The sequence below is a fragment of the Barbus barbus genome (assembly GCF_936440315.1).
Source record: "Barbus barbus genome assembly, chromosome: 24".
NCBI classification, from domain to species: domain Eukaryota; kingdom Metazoa; phylum Chordata; class Actinopteri; order Cypriniformes; family Cyprinidae; genus Barbus; species Barbus barbus.
Genome location: NC_136752.1, coordinates 981155 through 1008562, shown reverse-complemented (window position 1 = coordinate 1008562; position 27408 = coordinate 981155). Strand labels below are relative to the sequence as shown.

Below are 27408 nucleotides of genomic sequence, written 5' to 3'. Positions count from 1 at the left end.
GAATAAATATGTATTATGATGCCTCAGATCAACTGACATCTACAATAAGAAGTAAACAATCTAATAAATAACACATAAAAACAGAAGAAAATCTCCCGCGCAGAGGTGTGATGATGATGATGATGAAGAGTGGTCTGCTCTCCGGAGGAGCGTCATGAGGACGGAGCGGGGCCGGGGCCGGGGCCAGTGCCGGGGGCCAGCTGTGCCGGACACTCGAAGTGCACGCAGTGAAAGACCTGCAGGAATCATGAGAAGGAGGTCAGAGACGGCCAGCGCTGCGCTGTGCTGAGTTTCTCTGCTCGCTGCTCTCACCTCGTTGGCAGTGTTGTGTGTTCCCACGATCCGAACGAACGCCGCCGGCTGCTTGTCGAACGAGAGCGTCTGCCAGGACCTGACGGGGAGAGGACACTGAAACCTCCTCCACATCCTTACACTTAGACACACACTACAGTCTTACTCAAACCAACATCTAGCAGGAAATCAAAGCTGGAGATACACTGCCAGTCAAAAGATTCCCAACAGTGAGGTTTTTTTATTGGTCTCTTCTGCTCATCAAGCCTGCAATTATTTGAACCAAAATACAGCAAGAGCAGTAATATAGCTGTATTTTCTTCATCATTACTGCAGTCTTCAGTGTCACATGATCTTCAGAAATCATTCTAATATACTGATTTACTGCTCAACAAACATTTCTCATTATTATCATCATCATCATCAATATTTAAAAATGTTTTTCAGGACTCTTTGATGAATAGAAAGATCCAAAGATCAGCATTTATCTGAAATAAAAAGCTTTTGTAACATTATACACTACTTTAACCTTCAAAAGCTAGGAGTCAGTAGAATTTATTTATTTTATTTTTTTGTGGGAAAGAGATTCTAGAAATTAATACTTTTATTTAGCAAGGATGCTTTAAATTGATCAAAAGTGACAATAAAGGCATTTATAATGGTACAAAATATTTCTATTTCTGATAAATGCTGTTCTTCTGAACTTTATATTAATGCTGTCAAACACACGTACACACACATGCATGTATATATTTAGAAAATATATACATCCTATATTTATATTCATATCATTTATATTATAAATAAATACATTTAATATCTAAAAAATACAATTTCTCTGAAATATGTACATGCATGTGTTTGTATTTATATAAACATAATAAATATACACAGTACACACACATATATATTATGCAAACAAACACTTTTATTTTGGATGCAATTAATCATTTGACAGCACTACTTTCTATTCATCAAAGAAACATGACAAAAATCTACTCCGCTGTTTTCAGCATAATAATAATAATAATCAGAAATGTTTGTTGAGCAGTAAATCAGTATATTATTATGATTTCTGAAGATCATGTGACACTGAAGACTGCAGTAATGATGAAGAAAATACAGCTCTGATCACAGAAATACATTACATTATAAATGTATTCAAATAGAAAAGTTATTTTAAATAGTAATAATATTTCACAATATTACTGTTTTTGCTGTACTTTGGATCAAATAAATGCAGGCTTGATGAGCAGAAGAGACTTCTTTAAAACATTAAAAATCTTACTGATCAGAAACATTTAACTGGTAGTGTAACAATAAATAACATTTATTTAATAATAAACAAATTACACAAGACAGTTTTAATATGACTTTAAGATATTATGTTTTTACTCTAATTTGAAGAAATAATCAGTGGCTGTAATAAAGCTTGTTTACATGTCAGATTTATTTAGACATTAATGTCATGAATATGTTCATCATAATGCCCCTCTCTAGAGTTATATTTAAAGAGGTCATATCATGCTTTTTTAAAGATCATTATTTTGTGTTTGGTGTAACTCTATTAAAGGGGTCATATGATGCTATTTTCATCATTATTTGGTGTAGCAGAATATGTTGACATGCTTTAATGTAAAAAAAAAACATTATTTTTGAAATACTGTACATTATTGTAGTTCCTCTAGCCCCGCCTCTCAAACGCTTCGTTTTCTACAAATAAAGTGCTTTTGCTTTCTGCCAGAAACACACAGCTGACACGCGGCATCAACACTACTGCTGTGACTGAAACCATGCCTTCTTTCTTTGCCAGAACATTTGGGCGGCATTACGCAAATATTTCCACATCGTGACGTAGACATGTGTGGCGTGTTTGAATGAGGTGTTTTAGGAGGGCGTGGATGAGTCTTTGATAAAGAATATCTCTTTGGGTTTGAGACTTAAGTCTTTGCAGCTTCAGGGATCTTATGCACAATCAGCTTGTAACGCTCCAAAGAGAAATCGCATCATATATATAACCACTTTAATGGGCACTGAATGTTTTTCCTGAGGTTTTCCTTTATTTCTGTGTCCAGTGTAATGTCTCTCGGTGTGAGTGTGCTGTGGTGTAGTGGACGCTGCTCACCGACAGGCCACGGTGGTCCGGTCCAGCACTCTGGTCCAGTGCTGCTGGTCGGTGGACAGCTCGATGTAGTAGCTGTAGGAGCGCTCGTCACAGTCCCACAGCAGCAGCCTGCAGCGGCACAAACACACTCTCTACCGGCTCAAAGCCTCACAGGGTTCGACTCTCCGGTCTCAGCGCAACACTCAAGCTCCACTCACGTTTACACTAAATGGCTCTTAATAAATGTACTTGCCCTGCCATTAAAAAACAACTGCTCAGTTTTATGTAGTTTATACGCTGAAATTCTGATGCTTGTAAATCAATGAGATCTTTATAACAGTAGAGCAGATGCTGACATAAAATGCTCTAAATATCAGCGGTCACTCTATATCTCCAGTAATATGTCTTAGTAGATTGAAGTGATCCATATATATATATCAAACATATAATGCAATACAATGCTGATTTAGAGATGAAGAAATGCTCCATAAAAGATCCTGATGATCAGATTTGAGATGCACTGATTTATCTAGAAAATGATTGATGGAGAATCAAGTAAAGCTGAGCTGCTTCAGTCCAGTAAGAGTTCATCTGGAGATATGACTGCAGTTATTCTGACCTTTAATCAGTCAAGATTTGACAGCAGAAAGACACGTGAAGTGTTTTCAGTGGGCCAAAATACTGGATAAAACATGCTAAACTATCAATCAGATGCCAGAAAACATGAGGAGATTGAGTGGGAAACAGGTCTTGATCATGTTGATCAGCTGAGGCTTTGGAAATTTGCATATCAAACAGGATACAGTAGGCTTCTGTTTATGGTATTTGTTGTGTGTTCTATGTATGTGCATTTATATTTGAATAAAAGATTAAATGAAACACTCTCTCTCTCACACACACACCTGAGCGAGCTGATGACGTAGGGCTGTGCCAGCTGGATGATGATGGCTCCGGAGCCCAGCTGGTGGCAGGTGTAGCCCGAGTCCCAGTCGTAGTTGTGTGTGTCTCCGTTCAGGAGAGCGTTTCTGCAGCGACTCACTCCCTCAATCACACTCGCACACGCCGAGACCGTGGCCACGTTTTCACTGGGCACTGCAGACACACGCAGGACATTTGCTCACAAACACAGACGCAGCAGATGAAATCACTGCACTACAACACAACATCTTACCCACAAGCCCCCTCTCCAGAGTGAAGGGACGGCTGGTGAACATGCACTCGAAGGCCACCAGATGGAAGACTTTATTGACGGTGTTGTGTGTTCCTACAATCCTCACGTACCTGAGACAAGAGCAGCAGTAAAAACAGATCTGCTTCTATCTGCATCACACGCTTTCACATCACCATCCCACAGTTATTCAGGAGTTTCACCCTGAACTCGTGTTATTTGGTCAGCATTTTTACATCAACAAGGTGGATAATAAAAAATCATTAGGATATTAAGTAAAGATCATGTCCCATGAAGATATTTTGTAAATTTCCTACCATAAATATATCAAAACTTAATTTTTGATTAGTAATATGCATTGCCAAGAACTTCATTTGAACAACTTTAAAGGAGATTTTCTCAATATTTAGATTTTTTTGCTCCCTCAGATTCCAGATTTTCTAATAGTTGTATCTCAGACCAATATTGTCCAATCCTAACAAACCATACATCAATGGAAAGAGGATTTATTCAGCTCTCAGATGATGTAGAAATCTCAATTTCAAAAATTTGACCCTTATGACTGGTTTTGTGCTCCAGGGTCACATATTACTTATACTCCTGTTTATAGCTCCTCTTCTATCAAATCAGGACAAAAGTGAGCAGTTTTCATTCTCATCTCTGATTTATTGTAATGACTAATGCATCATTGCTCGCTGGATTGCTTCACATGCCGTCACCTGTGGTTTCTGACGCCCATAACACCTGAAACTCATCAACCCTGAATGAGCAGAAATATGCTGGAGAGCGTGTGATCTCCACAGCGCTTTACCTGCAGACCCGAGGAGAGAAGAAGAGGTTCTGCCAGGAGCGGCACAGGAACTTGGAGTGATCCACCACTCGAACCCAGTCCAGCTCATCCACAGACACCTCGATGTAGTACGAGTACGAGCTACAGGAGAGGAAGAACAACTCACAATCAGCTTCCAAACACAACCTGCTCAATCACGCTTTCAAACGAAACAGTTAGTTTAGCAACAGCTTGAAATCCTCCATACCGTAAACATTCTGATATTAGAACAGAACTACATTGTTTAGATAGCACTGTTCTTTTGAAACGATGTCAATGTTCATGGTAACACCCTAAAACGACCGTAAACTACAATTTAAATAACTTTAAAGTTCAGATAATACTATAGTAATAATTAAAGGAAGTATGTTTTGACAAATTTGAGAAAAAAAAAAACTAAAGTAGACTAAATAAACAAATGAAAGCTATTAAATTAATGACTTCACACTTATCAAATAGGATGCAAAGTGTGCGTCTTGGTAATACTCAATCAATTTATCTAAACTGTAATATTGGAGTACCTCAAGGATCAATTCTGGGCCTAATCCTGTTTAGCTAATATACTGATGACTTGCCGCTAGTCTGTCCATCTGTTAGTACTGAAATGTATGCTGATGACCGAGTATAATATGTGCATGCTAAAAACAAACAACAAGCAGCAAATTGAAAAAAGCAAAACTGTTTTTATGTTCTTTTCACAAAACAACAACAACAGTGACTTGTTAAAGGAGAAAAGCTCAAGGTTTGTAATTGTAGATTCCCAGCTGTCCTTTCAGAAGCATGCTGAAAAGGCAGCCAACATTATTACATTTAATTTGGTTAACTTCAGGCATATAAGACCACATTTAACAACAGAGGCAGCAACACTTTACATGGAATATATGATCTTTTCTCATATTGCATTTTGTTACACTAATTGGTCACACTGACTTGTGAATGCTTTAACTGCTTCTCGCCGTGAATATAGCCATGGCATTAAGAAGAAAATAAACACAAACTAGTTGGTCACCAGCAAGCACAACCATTTTAAAATCAGTTACAATTATTGCAATATAGTTCAAAAACAATTTATTGAGTTTTGATAATATTAAACATTTGGTCGATGCTCGCTTGATTTTCAAGATATTAAATGGTTATGCACCCTCTCCATTATGCCAGTTTCTAATGCAGAAGGATAATAATGGTAGTTATTTGTAATGGTAGTACAACATTTGGACGATCAGTCTTTTCAGTTAGAGCCATTAATTATTGGAATACTCTACCAATTGAATTAAGGAGTAGTACAAATTATTCAACATTGAAAAATAAATTAAAGCAGCAAATCAAATTTGTAATCATGTAAATGGTTTCTTTTTTTGATACTGCCCTTATTATCATCAGTAGTGTTATTGTATGTAATTGTAAATGCTATTGTATGTTTGTGTGTGATAACTTACTGTGTTTCAGATTTTTAGGTTGCCTTTTTTAAATCTGGCAAGGGGCAACAGATAAAAATTAGCCAATGGGGCTAACTCTGGCTTATTTACAGTATTTTACTGTCGATTAATGAGTACTGTCCCTATTAAGTAAATAAATGAAAAAAAAAAAATGGAAATGCAGATTCACTGTCTGACAGGTGAAGCTTGTGTCAGAAATAGCTGTGGTAAACCCTGAACAGTGTAATAAACACTACATTATTCGGCATCGAACTGAGGTAGAGATGAAAAGAAGCTGCCATGAGAATATTTCTGCAGTGACTGAGTCCCCTCAGAAGCACATGATCTTCACCCGCACGGTAGATCTGAGGCTCACCGGCTGTCCCGGTCCCACAGCAGCATTCGGATGTGGTTGAGGATGAATGCCTGGCCGAGCTTGATCTGGATCCCGGAGCGCCCCTCCTCCTCTATGGGGTGTCTGGAGAAGCCGTGGTCCAGATCGTAGTTCTGCGTGTCTCCGTCCAGCAGCGCCGACTTCAGCTCGCCTTTCACCACCTGAGCACCGTACTTCATCGTGGCGATGTTCTCCTCCGGAACTGTGACACACACACACACACACACACACACACACACGTTGGTTTTTGGGGTTTATGGGTACTCTCCATAGGCGTAATGGTTTTTATACTGAACAAGCTGTGTGTGCTATTGCCCTACACCAACCCTACACCTAAACTTAGCCCTCACAGGAGACTTTGTGCATTTTTAGATTTTCAAAAAAACACCATTTAGTATGTTTTTTAAGCCTTTTGAATTACGGGGACATAGGCAGTGTCCTCATAAACCACCTTCATATTGTAATACCTCTGTCATACCCATGTCATTATACAAATTTGTGTCCTCATAAAACACACACACACACAGACACACACACACACACACATTACTCTCTCTCTCACACACACACACACACACACACACACACACACACACACGCAGTGATGGGCAGCAGTGTTGCTAGTCATAACGCTACTAGTTTAATTACATTTCTCAGTAGCGTGGTGGTAGTGTCGCTGCTTTCTGAATCAAATAGCTTTTCCGTAGCGAAGCTCTATTGTTGATCAAGTAGTGCAGGTAGCGTCAACAAAAGCTAACGTTACATTTTTCAAAGCATTTCTGAAACTCAAGCTCAAATCAGAAATATAACAGCTAAAGACTAGTTCACACTACAGGATTTTAAGCCTGATTTGCAAGCTAACGAGCTCGCCGACAGGTCGGGCTGTAATCGGGGGAAAATCAGCGGGTGATCGGCGCTCCGCGATCTTTATGTGTGAACTACACAACGATGCATCAAAGAGGCTCGCTAACGCGTCGCCGACACCTCGCTGACGCCAAATACATATCTAGCATGCCAAATATCTGGACCGGTCAGCCGACTCGACATCACGTGGTGTCAGCCAATGAAAGAGCAACATATTACTGTTATTGTGTCATGAAATGTAGTTTTAAGAGTTTTCAGGTGAGAATGTAGTTTAAAACTCAAATCTGTAGTTTATTTATAAAGATATAGCGCCTATTTGGTAAATTTGCTATGCTGATTTCAGCGCTCGAGGCGCTCAGTCGTGTATCCGCCTCGAGCGGTCGAGTAGTCCTTCAGACATTTGCCGCTGGCTCTGATGTCTCTGTAGTGATTCAACATCAGATACAATTCATTTTGTGTATATTTAACTCATGAATCTATTATTTCTTCCTGGTCATATCATTTTGGCTGAGCACAAAGTTTAACTTTATATTTATTTTGAACTTTACCGTAGTACAGCGCTGACTTTGTAGCATACGTCTGACTGAATTGTTTGCTTTTGTCTTTATTTCCTCTTATACATATACTTTTATAATGGCTATTATTGTTCATTAAAATTGATATTACACAAAAAGAGGCAGAGTTGTGCTTATTGTTGTGCTTTATCGTCGATCGCTACTTTCCGGCATACACCACGTCTATCAAGTAAGGGTACTGTTAGCGGTGGAAACACAAGCTGGATCAGGGACTTCGGTCCGAATCGTACCGTACCGTACCGTACTGACCCGTACCGATCAGTGGAAACCAGCCATAAGACCTCAGTTTGAGTTTAGGGATCATTTGTCAGAAATGTGTCGAGCACAACTTGATTCATCTGTACTTTTATCTGTAAACTCTGCAGAGAACAGCCAATCACACGAACTATTCAGCTTTTTACTGAAGATTACGAGACAGTTATGAAAGATATCATGAATTTAAAGACAGGAAAAAAACACAGCTGTATGAAAATACGAATTCACTTTAAGGTGCCCTTGTTAGTGTAATTTTAATATTAGGTACTGTATACTGTATCGCGTATCTTGTCAGTGTCTGCACTTGCTTGGCCATTTTTTGTGATAAACAGGAAAGTCAATTATATTTAATTTCTTTATTTTCTTAAATGTGTGTATGTAGTATTTACAGAGTTTTGACTTTTAGTTTTAGTTACTTTTTCTTATTTGCAAGTCGTGACGAAGAGTTTTATTTGTGTAATCAATGTGAATATAGCCATGTATGTATCGAGTTATTCTGCTATTGTAAAACTGCAGCTGTCTGCATGTGTAGAGGCCTGCAGAAGAATGGATTGTGCTGACGTATGGTGTAAGGTAAAGCTGCACATCCTGTTGTGACCAAGTCATGCCTCTTCATTTAACGTAACATACAGAGGGCCTATTGTCTGCTCTAGCAAACTGATGGAGACTGTTTCTTAGAAACAATAACGCTATAGGAAATGTATAGAACACACCTTAGGAGAAAAACTATTTAAGAGGAACGAACAAAGATTCGAGAGATTCACTGCAGCGTCTCTCGGCTTTATTGTCTCTGATAAGAAAATCTAAATTCTGGCATCAAAGCCCAAGACTCTGAGAATGATTCCTCATAGCACTGGCAGAAACCACCACAGTCGCTTTGGATAAAAGCTTCTGCTAAATGACTAAAGTAAAGGCACTGAATAATAGTAATTAACTACAGGGTTAAGGTTAGGATTAGGCTTTGGTTAAAGGTTAGCTGCCTGTAATTATGCATGATTTATGTTATTGTTACGGTTAAGAACATACAATGTTTAACAACGACACAAAGTGTTGCTGAAAGCATTTGACTACATTAATACACATGCATCAACTGAATTTAATTAATTGATGTAGGATCAGAAACAGCTTAACAGAAAGCATGCAAGTTCAGCCATGTTAAAAGCTTTATATGATCTGCAGCTTGTGATGGACCTGAGGATCTGTTTCGGCAGAAAACAGCAGAGCAACCGTACATCTGTTATATTTCTTTGTTTTCTTCATTTTTTTATTCACAATCATTAATCATATAGATTTGGATTTATAATCTTTTATAATAAAGTTGTTAATCTTTTATAATAATTTTATTATGTTTTTATATTTTATATTACTATTTTCCTTGCTATTGTTTAATCTTGTGGATTGTGGAGCTTTTATTTCTTGTATCCAAAACTCATATAAGTAATAAATAATTTGGCAGCAAAGGCCACGCTGTATTTCCTCTAAACTGCTTTGGAGCGAGAGACAGAGGCGTTAATGTGTCACTCTCCTCGCAGCTGATTGGTCCAGTTCTGCTTCCTGACCTCTGAACAGAGACTGTTGAGATGAGCTCAAACTGAATCAGCCAGGGCTCTGCAGGGGAGCTGTGTGTGTTTGCTGAAGAGGAACCACTTACCCAGCATGCCGCGGTGGTTCAGGTCCATGTCTCGGGTTTCCGAGCGCGTCTTGATGGCATCCAGAAGGTCATCGGGACTAACCAGACCTGACGGTCGCACCACGTTCAGCATCTCAGTCAGCGTCATGAGCGGCAGACGCACCGCTGACATCACTTCCTGTGTGTCCGTGCCTTCGCCGTTCTGCCGACACCAGCGGGCCAATGCCTGGAAGATCTCCCGCTCGCTGGCCGCAAAAGAGTCGCGCCGGACGACGGTCAGCAGAGCCGCCTGCGGGAGAGCACGGGATTACACCGCTGACGCTACAACCGCTGACGCTACACCAGCTGTTTCCATCACCATGTTTTCATGCACATTTTGAAGTATGGCATGAGAAACGAGTGATGGAAATGCTGAATTTTGAATAAAAAACCCTTAATTTGCAAAAAGGTTCTACGCTCTTGAGGTGGTTTTTGACTTGTGCAGAATAGTGTTAATGCTAATAATGGGAGACGGAAATGCATCTTGCCAATAAATTCCTCCAAGCAATCGCTTTCTTACGTGCGTTGTTTTATCGGTACTTTCGCTTTCAAAATCGATCACGTTCAGCAGGAAGGGGAAAGGATGGAAAGTGGGGGGGCACGGCCCGCGAGTGCCCATTGGCGCCGCCCCTGCTTGAACTGATGGTAAAACTAAGGACATTATTAACTGTCTTTACTTTTACTTTGAAAGCTGAAGCTTGTGATTATGGAAAGGGGCGTTACATTTCTGACATGTGCTTGTGGTGTTCGGCCAATCAGAGCAGACTACGCTTGTCGAAAGGAGGGACTTTGTAGAAAACGAGGCTTTTGAGAGAGGCGGGGCATAGAGGAACTACAATAATGTACATTATTTGAAAAATAATGTGTTTTTTGAACATTAAAGCATGTCAACATATTCTGCTACACCAAATAATGATGAAAACAGTATCATATGACCCCTTTAATAGAGTCAACATTTAAATTAAATAACATGCAATCATCATAATTCACCAAATGATTAAATCACAATTTTTCAGCAACTATAATTTTTTAGTTAGAGTGGAAAATTATAACCAACCAGCCCTTCATATATGTCCAGTGTTACATCACTGAGCTTATTGGATATTTAGTATCATCCAGCATCACTGCAAACAGGCATACCACGTAACTGAAACCAATATTTACATAGGCTGGGTGATACATCGATATCGATAACGATAATTAACATGATATAATTTTGCTCGATAAACCAATAACAAGAGTTTGATAAATGCTCAATATAATGTTTATGCACCAGAAGCACTCTGCTCAAAGTTCAAACGGCAACACAGCGGTTGCAAGCTTCTGACTCTATCATTGCTCACAACCTTTCTACTGTTTTTCTGACCACTTTTATTCAGTGGTACAAATTGAATTTGTCATTAAAATGTCATTAAGTGTTAATACTCTGTATTTTATAACAACGTCATGTAACAATTTAATAAGCTCAAAAGGGAATTGTATATAAATAATTATGATTAATTTACAATTATTTATATCGGCTGACAGTAATAACTGTCGCAGAATTAAATTGCCATCATCTGATCTGTCCGTCCAGCGAACATTCAGTGCAAGTTCGTATCAACTGTAAGAAAATGTCTAAAAAGGACATCATATGGCTTCAGAAGGACTTGGAATGCAACACGACTTGTTTGTAATGCTTTTATACTGCTTGTTTACGGTCAGTTTCTGCAATTAAAACCTGTGACTGCACTTATATTTGCCTGTTACGTGTTTTATATTGTCCAGAAGTGTGTAGGTTTGGGGTAGGGGTGGGATTAGGTGCTCAAATGAAAGTATAAATTTATATAAAATTATTGCTATTTTTTTTTTTTTTTTACAAATGTTATTGGTTTAATCAGGGAAATTTATATAGTGTGTTAACTATCGTTATAGATTTATCACGCAGCCCTACCCCAAGTGTCCCACAGAACCCCGTCTGCCGCCCTGCCCTGGTCTCACACACACACACACTACCTTGGAGAGCGTGAGCAGAGCGTCGGCCCGCAGCAGGTCCGGAGCATGCCGGTCCATGTAGCAGCAGCAGGCGGCAGCGAGGGCACTCAGCGAGTACAGTGCGGCCGCGTCCATCACAAGGCACACGTTGTGGGAGTTCAGCACGGTGCGCAGGAACTCAGACGTGGAGTCCTCCAGTGGCTGCAGGCCGTAGCGGTGGGCCAGGCCCAGGAAGTCCAGCAGGAGCTCCTCGCGCGCAGCATTAAGGCTGGCCCGGCCCGTGTACAGATACTGCAGCAGCATCCCGAAGGCTTCGGCCTGCGTGTCCTCCAGACGCACCTCGGCCTGCGGCTCAGACTCCTTCATGCCGCCGTACAGGAGAGCCCTGCGGAGAACATCACGTCAAGCCTACTGTGTTTCAGCTACATCACACCCCACTCAAAGAGGAGGAATCAGGAGAGACCAGGACACAGTGACTGAGCTTGAGCTATGGTAAATTTGCTTTATGGAACAAATCATGCGACAATAAGTCAGACTAACTGAAATAAGCCTGGCAAACTTGTTTTATGAAACAGGCCTCGAGGTGTCAGAAGACACTTAAGTTAATTTATGATTTGCGGTCTCGCTAAACCAAAGAAATAAAAGTGATAATTTTTTTCCATCACACTGTATTGCATCGAATTGCATTGTGTTGAATTGAATCGAAATCGGATCGCACTGTATCGTAATTGTGGTGAATCATATCGCATTGCATCGGTAGCTGCTTCATATGCATCTTTAATGTATTGTATCGTTGGCTATGCATCGAGATGTGTATCACATCGGCCTCAGTTATGAGATGCACATCCCTAGTGTCTATGATGCATCGTGATGAATCAAAATCAGCTTTATTCGCCAAGTGTGCGCAAACACACAAGGAATTTGTTGTGGTTTTTAAGAAGCTCTTGGTACATACATACATGCATATCTGACATGAGAACAGAAACATTTAAATAAGACTTAATAATGATAATGTGTAAGAATCTGGAACAGATGAAGTGAAGTGAAGTGACATACTGCCAAGATAGGTGACCCATACTCAGAATTCGTGCTCTGCATTTAACCCATCCAACGTGCACACACACAGCAGTGAACACACACACACCGTGAAAACACACACACACACAGCAGTGAACACACACACAGCAGTGAACACACACACACACACACACACACACCGTGAACACACACACACAGCAGTGAACACACACACACACACACACACACCGTGAACACACACACACACACACACACACACACACACACACACACAGACAGCAGTGAACACACACACACACACAGCAGTGAACACACACACACACACAGCAGTGAACACACACACACACACAGCAGTGAACACACACACACACACAGCAGTGAACACACACACACACACAGCAGTGAACACACACACACACACACACCGTGAACACACACACACACACACACACCGTGAACACACACACACACACACACCGTGAACACACACCGTGAACACACACACACAGCAGTGAACACACACACACAGCAGTGAACACACACACACACACACACACACACACACACACACAGCAGTGAACACACACACACACACACACACACACACACACACAGCAGTGAACACACACACACACACACACACACACAGCAGTGAACACACACACATACACACACACACACACACACACAGCAGTGAACACACACACACACACACACACAGCAGTGAACACACACACACACACACACACAGCAGTGAACACACACACACACACACAGCAGTGAACACACACACACACACACACACACACACACACACACACACACACAGCAGTGAACACACACACACACACACACACAGCAGTGAACACACACACACACACACACACACACACAGCAGTGAACACACACACACACACACACACACACAGCAGTGAACACACACACACACACACACACACACACACAGCAGTGAACACACACACACACACACACACACACACACAGCAGTGAACACACACACACACACAGCAGTGAACACACACACACACACACAGCAGTGAACACACACACACACACAGCAGTGAACACACACACACACACAGCAGTGAACACACACACACACACACACACACACCCGGGGAGCAGTTGGGGGTCCGGTGTCTTGCTCAAGGGCACCTCAGTCGTGGTATTGAGGGTGGAGAGAGCGCTGGACATTCACTCCCCCCACCTACAATCCCTGCCGGCCCGAGACTCGAACCCACAACCTTTGGATGACGAGTCCGACTCTAACCTTAGGCCACGACTAAGATGATTTATGTACAGATTTGTGTCTCATTTACTCTCTATATACAGCTGTTTAGAAAAATATATTTACAAAGTACTAAGGAGAGAGTCAATAATTAGAGATGGGAATGAATTACAGGACACAGGTAATAATTCCTGTGTTAGCTGTTTAGGCTGGAGATGGCACGGGGGGAAAAACTTTTTATGCCTATATGTTCTAGTGCACAGAGATCTGTAGCATCTGCCTGAGGGGAGAAGCGCAAACAGGTCGTGTCCAGGGTGAGAAGGGTTTGTGATGTTACCTGCCCGTTTCTTCACTCTGGAGTAGTACAAGTCCTGAAGGCTGGGCAGGTGGACACCAATGATCCTTTCTGCTGACCTAACAGTCCGCTGCAGTCTTCTTATATCTGATTTGTTGGCTGACCCAAACTATACAGTTATAGAAGAGCACAGGACCGACTCAATAACAGCAGAGTAAAACTGTGTCATGTGCGCCTGTGGCCGGTTGAACTTTTCAGTTGATGAAGAAAGTACAATCTCTGATGGAGTGGATGTAAGTATCCCACTTCAGGTCCTGAGAGATGGTGGTGCCCAGGAACCTGAATGACTCCACTGCAGTCACGGTGCTGTTCATGATGGTTATGGGGGGTTTCTCCAGAAGTCCACTACCATCTCCACAGTTTTGAGCGTGTTGAGCTCCAGATTGTTGTGACTGCACCAGACAGCCAGCTCCTTAACCTCCTGTCTGTAAGCAGACTCGTCACCGTCCTGGATGAGGCCGATGACTGTAGTGTCATCTGCAAACTTCAGGAGCTTGACAGAGGGGTCTTTAGATGTGCAGTCGTTGGTGTAGAGGGAGAAGAGCAGTGGGGAGAGGACACAGCCCTGAGGAGCTCCAGTGCTGATGGGGCAGGTGATGTGTTGTCTGTATTTAGGCAGATTAGCTTTATTAGAATCACAGAGAATGATAATGAAAGAGTTCGGGTAACGCTGCTCTATGTGTGTGATTTGGTCGGCCAACAGTTCTAGCGTGGCGCTCACACGCGCGTCAGGAGGAATGTACACACTCACCAGAATAAAATAGGAAAACTCATGATGCAGACGATTCTGTATCGATGCAGTGATAGGGTAAACGCACCTATTAAGCACACTTCCATTTCTGAGATCAGATTATAAAAATAAAAATTATTTATTATCCTACTTGATGTCTTAAGTTGATGTGTCTGTTACTATATACGTCTTATAATTTGAAGTCAATCAGATCATTGCACACGGAGATACGGGTCTCCATGTGTTCACTCTCTGACGGCCATTTTGAAAGCTGTCTAAAAACTTTCACCAAAAGAGGAGCCCCTTAAATGTGCATTTTTTAGATGTTTAAGCCTTTATTTTGGGTAAGTTTCACTACTTATTGTAAAATTAAGAGATGAATGTTCAGACTTTTGCATATTATAACCTGCAACATGGATGTGGGAAATAATTACATTAGATTCAAAAGATAGTTTTATCAACAGATGCTCCAGAACACAGTTAGCTGACTAGCTGGAGAAGATTGTGTGCTACGCTAACATAGTACTGCACAGGCATTACTGGCTTGTACTTTTACATCCATAATATTATTAATGAACAGTTTATTGCTGGTCTGTGGTTTTACAGCGCTGTAATTTTGAAAGATTTCATATTAAGCTGAGCTTAAAGGACACTACTATGAAAATCACAGCTTCAGTGTGACATCAATAAGAAAAAGTATCATTTCATAGATATTGTTAATAATAGTTGTTCATATTGAAATATGTATGAACTTAATACATGACCTACACTATTTATTTAGCAAAAATCCTGTCATTTTAATAAATATTACATCAAATGTATTAAAAATAGTTGCTGCTGCAATTAAGCTCCGTGTGCTCTTCCACATTGAACTCTATATAAATACTTCATAAACAGACTTCACATATTAACTGATGGCTGTCACTTTAAGTTAATTTAATTGATTTTCTATGGATTCTGTCGACTCAAATCTACAGACTGGCTCTGATCTTTGGTAACTAGCATCATCTTCTCCAGACTGTAAATCTGTGGAAATCAGAGCAGAAATCATGTGTATTCCAGCCGTAAGAGACTAGAGATAAGATTACATCCATTTCATAATGAGGCTAGTTTCTGTGTTCATCCCCATGAATCAAATGTTTTATTTGATTTTTGAATGTGTTATTTAGCTGAACGTGGACTAGTCTTGATGCTGATATGTGCTTGATGACACTTCATTATGAATATATAAATGATCCACTTGAATGCCTTGTTGCTTGATTGTTCTGTTTTTTTTATTTTTGTGATTGACTTTGTACCTTCAAAAATATATATTTTTACAATTATTCTTAAAAAATGTCCTTAAAATAAGCAAGAATTTTTAATAAAACATGATGTGAGCTTAATGGGAACAGGGGTGTTTAAAGGGTACACAGATGTACCCATAAGCACAGCCAGACTTTTTGAATTGAATGATGTATATCTTAATTTAAATACTTTTGTCATTTAAAATAAAATTAAATATTTTCGTGTGAGAGATTAATATTTTATTTTAACATAACTTTTTGTACTGAAACCAATATCTTGTGCACTAAAAATGTCTCAATGTAGATTTTGGTGAGCGTAATAGGTGCGTTTACCCTAAATCACAATCGATTATAGTCTACTGACGTCACACTAGCTTAAAATGGCAGGAGGAGGAAACACCAAAGTGAGTATTAAAAAATGCACCCATTATTTTTAAATCTGAGATCTGGACACATGTTTGGAAAAACCAAGCTCAGAATTTATTCTGAAAACTGGTTTGGTTAAATTATTAACTATTGTTTTGATTTATTATTATTTGGTAATTATTTTAAAAAGTAGCCTTCTTATGAAATTTAATTAAAAAAAAGCACAAAATAAATGTCATATAATTGAGATGCATTGTGATATCGAATTGAATAGTTGAAGTGATAATTGTAATTGAATCGTGAAACCTGTGACGAGTCACACTTCAAACTATCCACCTTTTATATTTGAATTTTGGTATCAATATTTTTGAAATGCAATTACAACTAATTAATTATTAGTTGTAAAAGTAATTCTCTCACTGTACATTGCTATTCTTGCTGTGGTGAAAAGTTGGTGATAGAGCACAGCTTAACTGTACGAGATGGGTTGTTTTTTGTGATGCACTCAACGGATGAACATTTAGAGACTGAAATGCTAGGGACAAGGTTACAGCTGGTGCAAAACAACATCACAATCTCCTGGGAAAGCACAAGAGAGGTTACATTGACCTTCAAGATAAGGTTGGAAACTGTTGTCGTTTGATCATCCAGGTGCAGAATTCTGGCACAAAACACACTTATTGCGAAACCTCAGAGATGTTGCGGAGTAATGGTTCATCTTTTAGTAATTGACACAAGTGCACCCAACTGGGAGGGGGATCGAGCCTGATCAACTTGCTTTCTCTCTCTCTTGGAGGGTTGTTCTTAACCTGCACCTAATGTTGAAGTATAAAACATGGGGTTTCTTTCAGAAACAGTGGAAGCTCAGCCGTGGGATAAGTGTACGTCGCCCGGCATTTCTCGGACAGGTGTTGGTCTTCCACTGTGACTGAAACGGGCTGCCCGGTCGTCTGAAGAGTGGAGATGATGGCACAGTTCTGAGCTTGTATATTGGTTATAACACTTAGCTTGGGGTTTAGTTCTAGCATATGCTCAAATTTGTGTATTATTCATTCATAATCATTATCTTTTATCCATTTATTCATGACCGGGAGACCTCAAGCAGTACGGGTCGGCAGTAACACATCCAGCACCATCACACTGAACACTGGGGCCCCCCAAGGATGTGTGCTGAGCCCCCTCCTCTTCACTCTGCTGACCCACGACTGCACACCATCACACAACTCCAACATCTTCATTAAGTTTGCGGATGACACGACTGTGGTGGGTCTCATCAGCAACAGAGATGAGACAAACTACAGGAGCGAGGTGAGCCGCCTGGCCGGGTGGTGCAGTGACAACAATCTTTCTCTGAATGTGAAGAAGACGAAGGAGATTGTTGTTGACTTCAGGAGAGTACACACTCAGCATGCCCCTCTGACCATCAACGGTGCGACTGTGGAGAGAGTGAGCAGCACCAAGTTCCTGGGTGTGCACATCACAGAGGACCTCTCCTGGACTAACAACACTGTAGCACTGGCCAAGAAAGCACAGCAGCGTCTCTACTTCCTCCGCAAACTCAAAAGAGCCAGAGCACCGACCCCCATCATGTGCACCTTCTACAGAGGCACCATCGAGAGCATCCTAACCAGCTGCATCACTGTGTGGTATGGCGCTTGCAACGCATCCTGCCGCAAGTCACTTCAACGAATAGTGAGAGCAGCTGAGAAGATCATTGGTGTCTCTCTCCCCTCCCTCCAGGACATCTACAGCACCCGTCTCACCCGCAAAGCCCTCCGCATTGCAGGCGATCCCACCCACCCGACACACAGCTTCTTCAGTCTGCTGCCATCAGGGAGGAGACTGCGGAGTCTCCAGGCGAGGACCAGCAGACTGAAGGACAGCTTCATACATCAGGCTGTCAGGAAGCTGAACTCCCTCCCGTCCTTGCCCCCCCTCCCCTCTTTCACCCCCATTTAACACAGCAACACACTAGGAACTCTGACTCTGTGACACCCCCCCCCCCCACCGACCAACAAACTGTGACCGGCACCTGTCACTTGTGCAGCATTGGCTGATCACTACCCATCCAACATTGACTGCAAATTACCTCTTCGGATAGTCTGACAAAAAGCTATCCGAACTTGTCACTTTAACAGACTGATAAGCTCTTCTTGCACTACACTCATAACAAAACAAAACAAATCTGCACAGTTTTGTTGTACATTCAACTGGTTTGCACTCCATCTATTCTGCCATGTGCCTTATGCACTTTATCTATCGATCTCTCTTTTTTTATTATTTTCTACAATGTCCTCAGACTGATAAGCTCTTTTGCACTACAAATATATCTACACAGTGTTGTTTCTATTTAACTGGTTTTGCACTCTATCTGCCATGCGCCTTATGCCACTTATCGATCTAATTCTTATTTTTTTTTTCTACAATATCCTCATTTGTATATTTGTATAGTTGTACATATGTTTAAACTGTATTATCTGTATCTGAACGTGTTTAATGTTAACTGTATGCACCAAGGGTCTGAGAGTAATGCAATTTCAATTCTCTGTATGTATGTACTGTACATGTGGAAGAATTGACAATAAAGCTGACTTGAACTTGAATTCATGATCATTCATATATTATGCACTGGCTTATGATTATCCTTCTTTAATGTGCTTATTTTTGATTATCATTATTCTTTTATGCATTTACCTATGATCATTATCATTGTTGATACACAGCTGATATCAATAAACAGTTGTAACTGCTTGATTAGTATGGTGTACAGACCTTTTATTGACACCTTCTCTCGATGAATTAGCACCTCACTGGTCTCACATTAGTTTTGAAAACCATACTAAAACATTAACCATTAACTACTAGGTATGTCTAGAAGTCAGACAAAATGAAAGGTCTATTTCTTTCTCTTTATATAAAACTCCAAGGTAAGAATTCTCACTCCAAGAATAATTCAGAAGTCAGTTCAGTAGTTGACAGCCCTGCTGTAGTGAAAATACGAATAATATAAAGAACGCATCTACTAGCAAATTACTAAGTACTTAAGCCTAATGTGTATTATTAATACGCAATTAAAAATTATTTGTGGGCTCTGTCAGTACACGATTGATATGCCTGCACGATCCGTCCGTGCATGCGCATTATGATGTAGTAGAAAACGCGCATGCGCAAATGACAATTCTGTTTTGCCACGATTTACGACACTGAACGATCTGTTCCACGCTTGCGCACCTTTGTACCACGAGACTTTCATTCAGTTTGCCCTTTACGCTGTCGGCTGGTGGATACGGCGTTGAAGAAGAAGGTCTCACGAATGGCTACACATTTCGTTATAAGAGGTAAGTGAGTGTGGGTTTTGAAGTAATATTAGCATTGTTTTAGTTAACACGTGTGAGCCTGGCAGCAACGATGTTCCATCTAGTCAGACATAGTAACCGCCAACATTTTTCACCACACATGTGTTTGCATTCCTGAACAAAGACACACGTGCACATAAGTGCTGTATTGTAATACCAAACAAAGCAGCAAAACCATTACTTAACAAACATTGTTTGTCTATCACAGAAAGTAAATGATTCTACACTGGCCCCAGCGCACAATTCATGAGGCGGGCTGTCCTGGAGGAGTGCCACAACAGCCCTGGCACAGGGAGCCATGGGGGCGTGAGGGCGACCATGGACAGGGTTGTCGTGGGGTACTACTGGGACAGCATAAAGGCAGATGTGGCAGATTGGGAACTTTTTTGAAACTCTCATGGAATTTAACACTATGGCTCTCAGGCAATGAATTGATTTAGTGGCTTTGTTTGACTTCAGTTAATTATTTGGTCTAAATAATAAATGTATCCATCAGGTCAAAAGCGGTCACATATGCCAAAAGAATGACGCCATAAAGACTGTATCTCCTGCCCTTCACCCTATTAAGGTAGAGCTTACCTTGGTGTATCACTTGAAGCAACAAGTTATGTATAAGGTGATGTGGTAATATTACATATCTCCACAGGTGAAAGAGCCTTGAGAGGTGGTCGGTATGGACCTCATTGGTCCATTGAAAAAAACGTTAAAGACCATCAATACGTCCTCACGGTGACAGACCTGTTCACCAAGTGGGTTATCGCTGTACCTTTGAAGTGTGGCTCCAGCACTGAGGTGGCTGAGGCACTTGTGTCAAAGCTGTACACATTTGGTATGGTCCGGAAAATCATCACTGACAGGGGCCATGCATTTGTTAACGAGGTATGTGTCCTGATTACCCTCTCCCTTCACACAGGTCATATGACATCATCACAATTCACGCTGTTTTAAGCGGTTATTGGTCATTTCTGAGACCAATAAATATTGAAAATAACCATGTGTGTCTGAATTATGTACAGCTTAATGCACACATATTTGCAGCGCTGAACATCAAGCATGCCATCACAAGTGCATACCATCCCCAGTCAAACGGCCAAGTAAGTGTGCCATCATGACATCCCGCAAAACAGTAAAGTCAACTTTAGCCAATGTATACTAAAGTGCATGTATGTTGAAGGATGAGAGAACTAATCAAAATGTGAAGAGTACTCTCAGAAAATATGTTAATCAGCACCAGAATGATTGGGACATCCACCTGCAGGCCATAGTTTATGGAATAAACACTGCAAAACAGGTTATTATATCACATACATGTTTTAAGAGTTGTATTTTGTGGTTCAATGCAATCTAACAAAACCTTTTGTTTCAAATGAGAGATCCACCAAGTACAGCCCGTACATTTTAATGTACAATAGGCACCCCCATCATTAAATGCCTGTGAGACAGACGCCGCCTTTGAATTGGCGGACCCAGCGGAGGAGCTGGAGCTCAAACTAGCTGGAGTCAAGGCCCTCAATGAAACGGTTTGTTCAGAGCTGTGTGGATGGCATGTTCAATTTGAATAAGAATGTTTGCATAGTAATTAATATGTTCTTATCTTTAAGGTACGGAAAAACATTGAAAAGGCGCAGGGGAACAAAAAAAGGCTTTTAAGGCAAAGAAAAGGAAAGGGGTTTGCCAGTGCTCAGTCAAGGCAGGGGACAAGGTCCTAATTGGGGAGCCCAAAAAGAAGGTGAAGAAGGGAAATTGTTTACAGGATCTCCACCAAGGGCCATTCACCCTATTCATTTTTTGTTATTTCTAGCTGACCTATGTGCTGGACAGAGCACGTCCAGCAAAATAGCCAGCCAGTTGTTTAGACGTTAATGGCTGTATGTTGAGTTATTTTCAGAGGACAATGCATCTATACTGTTATACAAGCTGTACACTGACTACCTTAAGATGCATCACAGTTTCATTTCTATAGTGCTGTCCCATGAAAAGATATAACAGAATATTAGCAAAAATGTGAGGGGTGTACTCACTTTTGTGAGATATATGTATATGAAATGCAGACATACAATTTTATTCAGGGAATGGATGTCCACATTGCTGACCTATATGAAGTCCCTACATGGAAACTAAGGGAACCTAGTTAGCCAGTAAGTTGCATAATGTGTTGACAAGTCCAGCAGATACACCTCTTTAAGTGAAGATATGTCCAAGGAGATCTGAACATTGTTTTTTTCATAGGACAATGTGGAATCAAAAGATATCATTGTGCCAGCATGGTCTAGGGGGTCACAAACAGCAAGCCACTACATGCTTTGTGTACAGTTACATTTTTTTTTAGTGTTTCCTCTATTTTTTTATACCAGTTGGTGCCCCTATAGCTGGCAATAATGGCGTATGCTCTTCACAGGTATTATTAGTTGCTAAGAAGGAGGCTATTTTTCTGGACTCATTATGTCCAAATGGGTTTGGAGATGAGGAATACCAAACCATATTTAGGTTTGAAACACATAAGCACATTAGCAAGGTTTGACCTGTGATCGCTTAAGGCTAACACAGAGAACAAACAGTGCATGTAGTTACATGCTACTATAAGAATTAAAGTTAATACATGATGGGTGCCTTTTCTACAGTTCTTTCATCCAGTTAAGCCTGAACAGCACTCTGAAAATCTTCAATCTGATGACACTGTGTAACAGCCTTAACAAATACAGATCAAACTGAGTGAAATGGACTGATATCCTGTTCCGGCAAAGCCTTATTCTATGGCTTCGGGTTTGAGTAAAAGCCTTGTTCTATGGCTTGGGGTTTGAGTAAAAGCCTTGTTCTATGGCTTCGGAAAAGCCTTGTTCTATGGCTTCAGGTTTGAGTAAAAGCCTTGTTCTATGGCTTCGGGTTTGAGTAAAAGCCTTGTTCTATGGCTTCGGGTTTGAGTAAAAGCCTTGTTCTATGGCTTGGGGTTTGAGTAAAAGCCTTGTTCTATGGCTTGGGGTTTGAGTAAAAGCCTTGTTCTATGGCTTGGGGTTTGAGTAAAAGCCTTGTTCTATGGCTTGGGGTTTGAGTAAAAGCCTTGTTCTATGGCTTGGGGTTTGAGTAAAAGCCTTGTTCTATGGCTTCGGGTTTGAGTAAAAGCCTTGTTCTATGGCTTCGGGTTTGAGTAAAAGCCTTGTTCTATGGCTTCGGGTTTGAGTAAAAGCCTTGTTCTATGGCTTCGGAAAAGCCTTGTTCTATGGCTTCAGGTTTGAGTAAAAGCCTTGTTCTATGGCTTCGGGTTTGAGTAAAAGCCTTGTTCTATGGCTTCGGGTTTGAGTAAAAGCCTTGTTCTATGGCTTCGGGTTTGAGTAAAAGCCTTGTTCTATGGCTTCGGAAAAGCCTTGTTCTATGGCTTCAGGTTTGAGTAAAAGCCTTGTTCTATGGCTTCGGGTTTGAGTAAAAGCCTTGTTCTATGGCTTCGGGTTTGAGTAAAAGCCTTGTTCTATGGCTTCGGGTTTGAGTAAAAGCCTTGTTCTATGGCTTCGGGTTTGAGTAAAAGCCTTGTTCTATGGCTTCGGGTTTGAGTAAAAGCCTTGTTCTATGGCTTCGGGTTTGAGTAAAAGCCTTGTTCTATGGCTTCGGGTTTGAGTAAAAGCCTTGTTCTATGGCTTCGGGTTTGAGTAAAAGCCTTGTTCTATGGCTTCGGGTTTGAGTAAAAGCCTTGTTCTATATCTTCGGGTTTGAGTAAAAGCCTTGTTCTATGGCTTCGGGTTTGAGTAAAAGCCTTGTTCTATGGCTTCGGGTTTGAGTAAAAGCCTTGTTCTATGGCTTCGGGTTTGAGTAAAAGCCTTGTTCTATGGCTTCGGAAAAGCCTTGTTCTATGGCTTAAGGTTTGAGTAAAAGCCTTGTTCTATGGCTTCGGGTTTGAGTAAAAGCCTTGTTCTATGGCTTCGGGTTTGAGTAAAAGCCTTGTTCTATGGCTTCGGGTTTGAGTAAAAGCCTTGTTCTATGGCTTCGGGTTTGAGTAAAATCCTTGTTCTATGGCTTCGGGTTTGAGTAAAAGCCTTGTTCTATGGCTTCGGGTTTGAGTAAAAGCCTTGTTCTATGGCTTCGGGTTTGAGTAAAAGCCTTGTTCTATGGCTTCGGGTTTGAGTAAAAGCCTTGTTCTATGGCTTCGGGTTTGAGTAAAAGCCTTGTTCTATGGCTTCGGGTTTGAGTAAAAGCCTTGTTCTATGGCTTCGGGTTTGAGTAAAAGCCTTGTTCTATGGCTTCGGGTTTGAGTAAAAGCCTTGTTCTATGGCTTCGGAAAAGCCTTGTTCTATGGCTTCGGGTTTGAGTAAAAGCCTTGTTCTATGGCTTCGGGTTTGAGTAAAAGCCTTGTTCTATGGCTTCGGGTTTGAGTAAAAGCCTTGTTCTATGGCTTCGGGTTTGAGTAAAAGCCTTGTTCTATGGCTTCGGGTTTGAGTAAAAGCCTTGTTCTATGGCTTCGGGTTTGAGTAAAAGCCTTGTTCTATGGCTTCGGGTTTGAGTAAAAGCCTTGTTCTATGGCTTCGGGTTTGAGTAAAAGCCTTGTTCTATGGCTTCGGGTTTGAGTAAAAGCCTTGTTCTATGGCTTCGGGTTTGAGTAAAAGCCTTGTTCTATGGCTTCGGGTTTGAGTAAAAGCCTTGTTCTATGGCTTCGGGTTTGAGTAAAAGCCTTGTTCTATGGCTTCGGGTTTGAGTAAAAGCCTTGTTCTATGGCTTCGGGTTTGAGTAAAAGCCTTGTTCTATGGCTTCGGGTTTGAGTAAAAGCCTTGTTCTATGGCTTCGGGTTTGAGTAAAAGCCTTGTTCTATGGCTTCGGGTTTGAGTAAAAGCCTTGTTCTATGGCTTCGGGTTTGAGTAAAAGCCTTGTTCTATGGCTTCGGGTTTGAGTAAAAGCCTTGTTCTATGGCTTCGGGTTTGAGTAAAAGCCTTGTTCTATGGCTTCGGGTTTGAGTAAAAGCCTTGTTCTATGGCTTCGGGTTTGAGTAAAAGCCTTGTTCTATGGCTTCGGGTTTGAGTAAAAGCCTTGTTCTATGGCTTCGGGTTTGAGTAAAAGCCTTGTTCTATGGCTTCGGGTTTGAGTAAAAGCCTTGTTCTATGGCTTCGGGTTTGAGTAAAAGCCTTGTTCTATGGCTTCGGGTTTGAGTAAATGCCTTGTTCTATGGCTTCGGGTTTGAGTAAATGCCTTGTTCTATGGATTCAGTTTTGCATAATTTTTTTTCCACACAACTTGCAGGAGCAGTGGCTAATGGACCGTGGGTGGAGAAGATAGGCAAAGATTTTGATGTAACTTTGCTTACTATGTAATTTTGGAATTTAATTTTGCTCAGCGGACACTATATACTGCAATGCTTGTCAGCAGCATCACATCTGAGTAACTGTGTATTACTTTTCAGCAGTGGCGTAACTTTGCTTTGAAAAGTGGTGGGGACACCGCACAACTCGTTTTGCTATCTGTTTATTTAATAACCGAATTTACTTGGGGACAGAGTTCAGAGTTGGAAATGCACTTAATTTTCACTTTGATATACACATGCATCACATTCACAAATATGTCTATAAACATCCGAATAAGCAAAACGTAACATTCACAATGTGAATGTTACGTTTTGCTTATCACAACACATCCAGGGTAGCTAATATCAATCAAAATACGCAAGATAAATATGGTGAACTTACCATTTCATGGTCAGCTCAGCTGCAGCGTATTCATTAATTGCACAATTGTGTGTGTGTGTGTGTATTACGATTCATTCTACTTTGAATTACTTGCATATGTTCTCTTAATACCAGCCGGACAACTTGCTAAAAGCAGGTGTGATCGATGCACGCGCTGAACATGGAAGAATCAACATTACGTCAAGAGTCAAGACAAGCCCACAAAATGTTTCCTCATCCAATCAAATAATTTAAGCAATCCTGAACTACGCAAAACCTTGTGTAAAACATGAAAGAGTTAATTTGTGTTTAAAATGGTTAAACTACCTTTATTAATTAAATAATTAAATAAATTAAATTGTTTTGACAAATCTTTTTTTTATGACGTTTTTATAAAAGCTCTATTTTTTCCTCCCCCACCCCACATGTAAAGGCTAGTTAACGGTAAATGTTGCTACCTATAGCATAAATGTTAAAACATCAACAAAATGTCCAAAAGAAAGTGTGGAAGTGATATAAGAAGCTTTTTAGTGAAGCAGCCACGCACAGTAAGTTACTTTGCTTAACACGAAAACATATTATATTTAACTTACGTGAATATAGACATACTGTCGCTAATCATGTTTTCTGGCGGCCACTGGAGCGCGCTGTGATTTAATACAAAACTGAATTAAAGGACTATGAACTAAAGACTTGTATACTTTTTAATTGTTTTAATTGTGAAAATCCCAGTCATGTGGATTGCCTCCATGGCTCGTCACACTGATGCAGCATCTCAAGCAAACGGAGGCCCAACCAAGTATTTATATACGTGAACATTTTTCAGAAGGCCGACATTTCTGTATTAAAAATCCTTGTTTTTTATTGGTTGCATGTGATATTCTAATTTTGTGAGATATTGAATTTTGGGTTTTCTTTAGCTAGAAGTAATCAAAATTAACACAAATAATGGCTAGAAATATTTCACTTAGTGTCTAATGAACCTATGTAATGTACGAGTTTCACATTTTACATTGATTTACTGAAATTGACAAACTTTTCCACAATATTCTAATTTTTTGAGACCTACCTGTATTTTCTTTGTGCATGTTATGGTTATATGAGTTAGCAGATGATTTTGTCCAAAGTGGCTTACAAATAAAACAATACAAAAGTTAGCAATTAATAGTCTAATGAAAATACCATAATATACAAACCATAACCCATAATAACTAATAATAAAACCGTGACGTCTTCTACTGCGTAATTACGCGCATGCGCAGAACGGATCGTGTTCTCAGGCTCTTTCATTGATTCACACGTCATCAGAATCTCCAGACAACACATCTGGGCCAGAGTTGAGAAGGAATTGGGCTTTTCTAACACCGTTTCCACGGGTTTAAGCGACCACAACAATGTGACATTTATCCCTTAAAATGCCAATTTTACCAGAGGAACCCCAGAAGGCGATTTTTAGTCAATGAAGGTGAGTAAATGCCTCCGGTGTAAACACGAGTTCGCGCGGGTCAGTGAGGTGTAACGGAGCTAAGAGGAAAGATGGCGCCTGGAGAAGCGCGGTACCTGAAGTAGGGGCATCTTGCCGCCAGAATGACGCGGTGCGCGGGAAAGCGCTTGTGCTCCACCAGGAAGGTGACGTCACTGTAGAGCTGTCCCGCCACCAGCGATCCGAGCTGCTCCGCCAGCAGCTGCGCGTGATCAATCTCCGCCGCGGAGCCGCCGCTGCTGCTGCTGCTGCTCATCACCGCTGTCGCATACCGACGCTCGCGGATCTGCTTCAAACACGCTGCTGTTTGACGCTGGCCATGTTCTGGAGCGGCACTGACGGATATGCTCGTGACCCGGATGTTG

At 40.9% G+C, this 27408-nt stretch overlaps 1 protein-coding gene across 3 annotated transcripts; it reads right to left on the bottom strand.

The window, feature by feature from the left end:
• Nucleotides 1–27408, bottom strand: LOC306844248 (BTB/POZ domain-containing protein 9-like). Of its 3 annotated transcripts, none has more exons than XM_079376232.1 (10): nt 27121–27408; nt 11560–11923; nt 9547–9814; nt 6184–6403; nt 4375–4494; nt 3567–3676; nt 3298–3487; nt 2417–2524; nt 313–391; nt 1–236 (listed from the first exon to the last, which is right to left on the bottom strand). In XM_079376232.1, the coding sequence occupies exons 1-10, from the start codon at nt 27297–27299 to the stop codon at nt 153–155; spliced, it is 1722 nt and encodes a 573-aa protein (XP_079232358.1). In that variant the 5' UTR covers nt 27300–27408; the 3' UTR covers nt 1–152. The 3 variants fall into 3 exon arrangements, with proteins under 3 accessions (XP_079232358.1, XP_079232360.1, XP_079232359.1); XM_079376234.1 differs by lacking the exon at nt 27121–27408 and adding an exon at nt 26989–27080; XM_079376233.1 differs by lacking the exon at nt 27121–27408 and adding an exon at nt 19335–19446.

Bases quoted from the DNA above. Each gene is read 5' to 3' on its own strand.
- LOC306844248 (XM_079376232.1), bottom strand. From the start codon at position 27,299: ATGAGCAGCAGCAGCAGCAGCGGCGGCTCCGCGGCGGAGATTGATCAC. The intron at 6,404-9,546 runs GTAAGTGGTTCC...TGTGTGTCACAG, and splicing joins GAACCACCGCGGCATGCTGG to TTCCGGAGGAGAACATCGCC. The intron at 2,525-3,297 runs GTGTGTGTGTGA...GTGCCGCTGCAG, and splicing joins TACGTCATCAGCTCGCTCAG to GCTGCTGCTGTGGGACTGTG.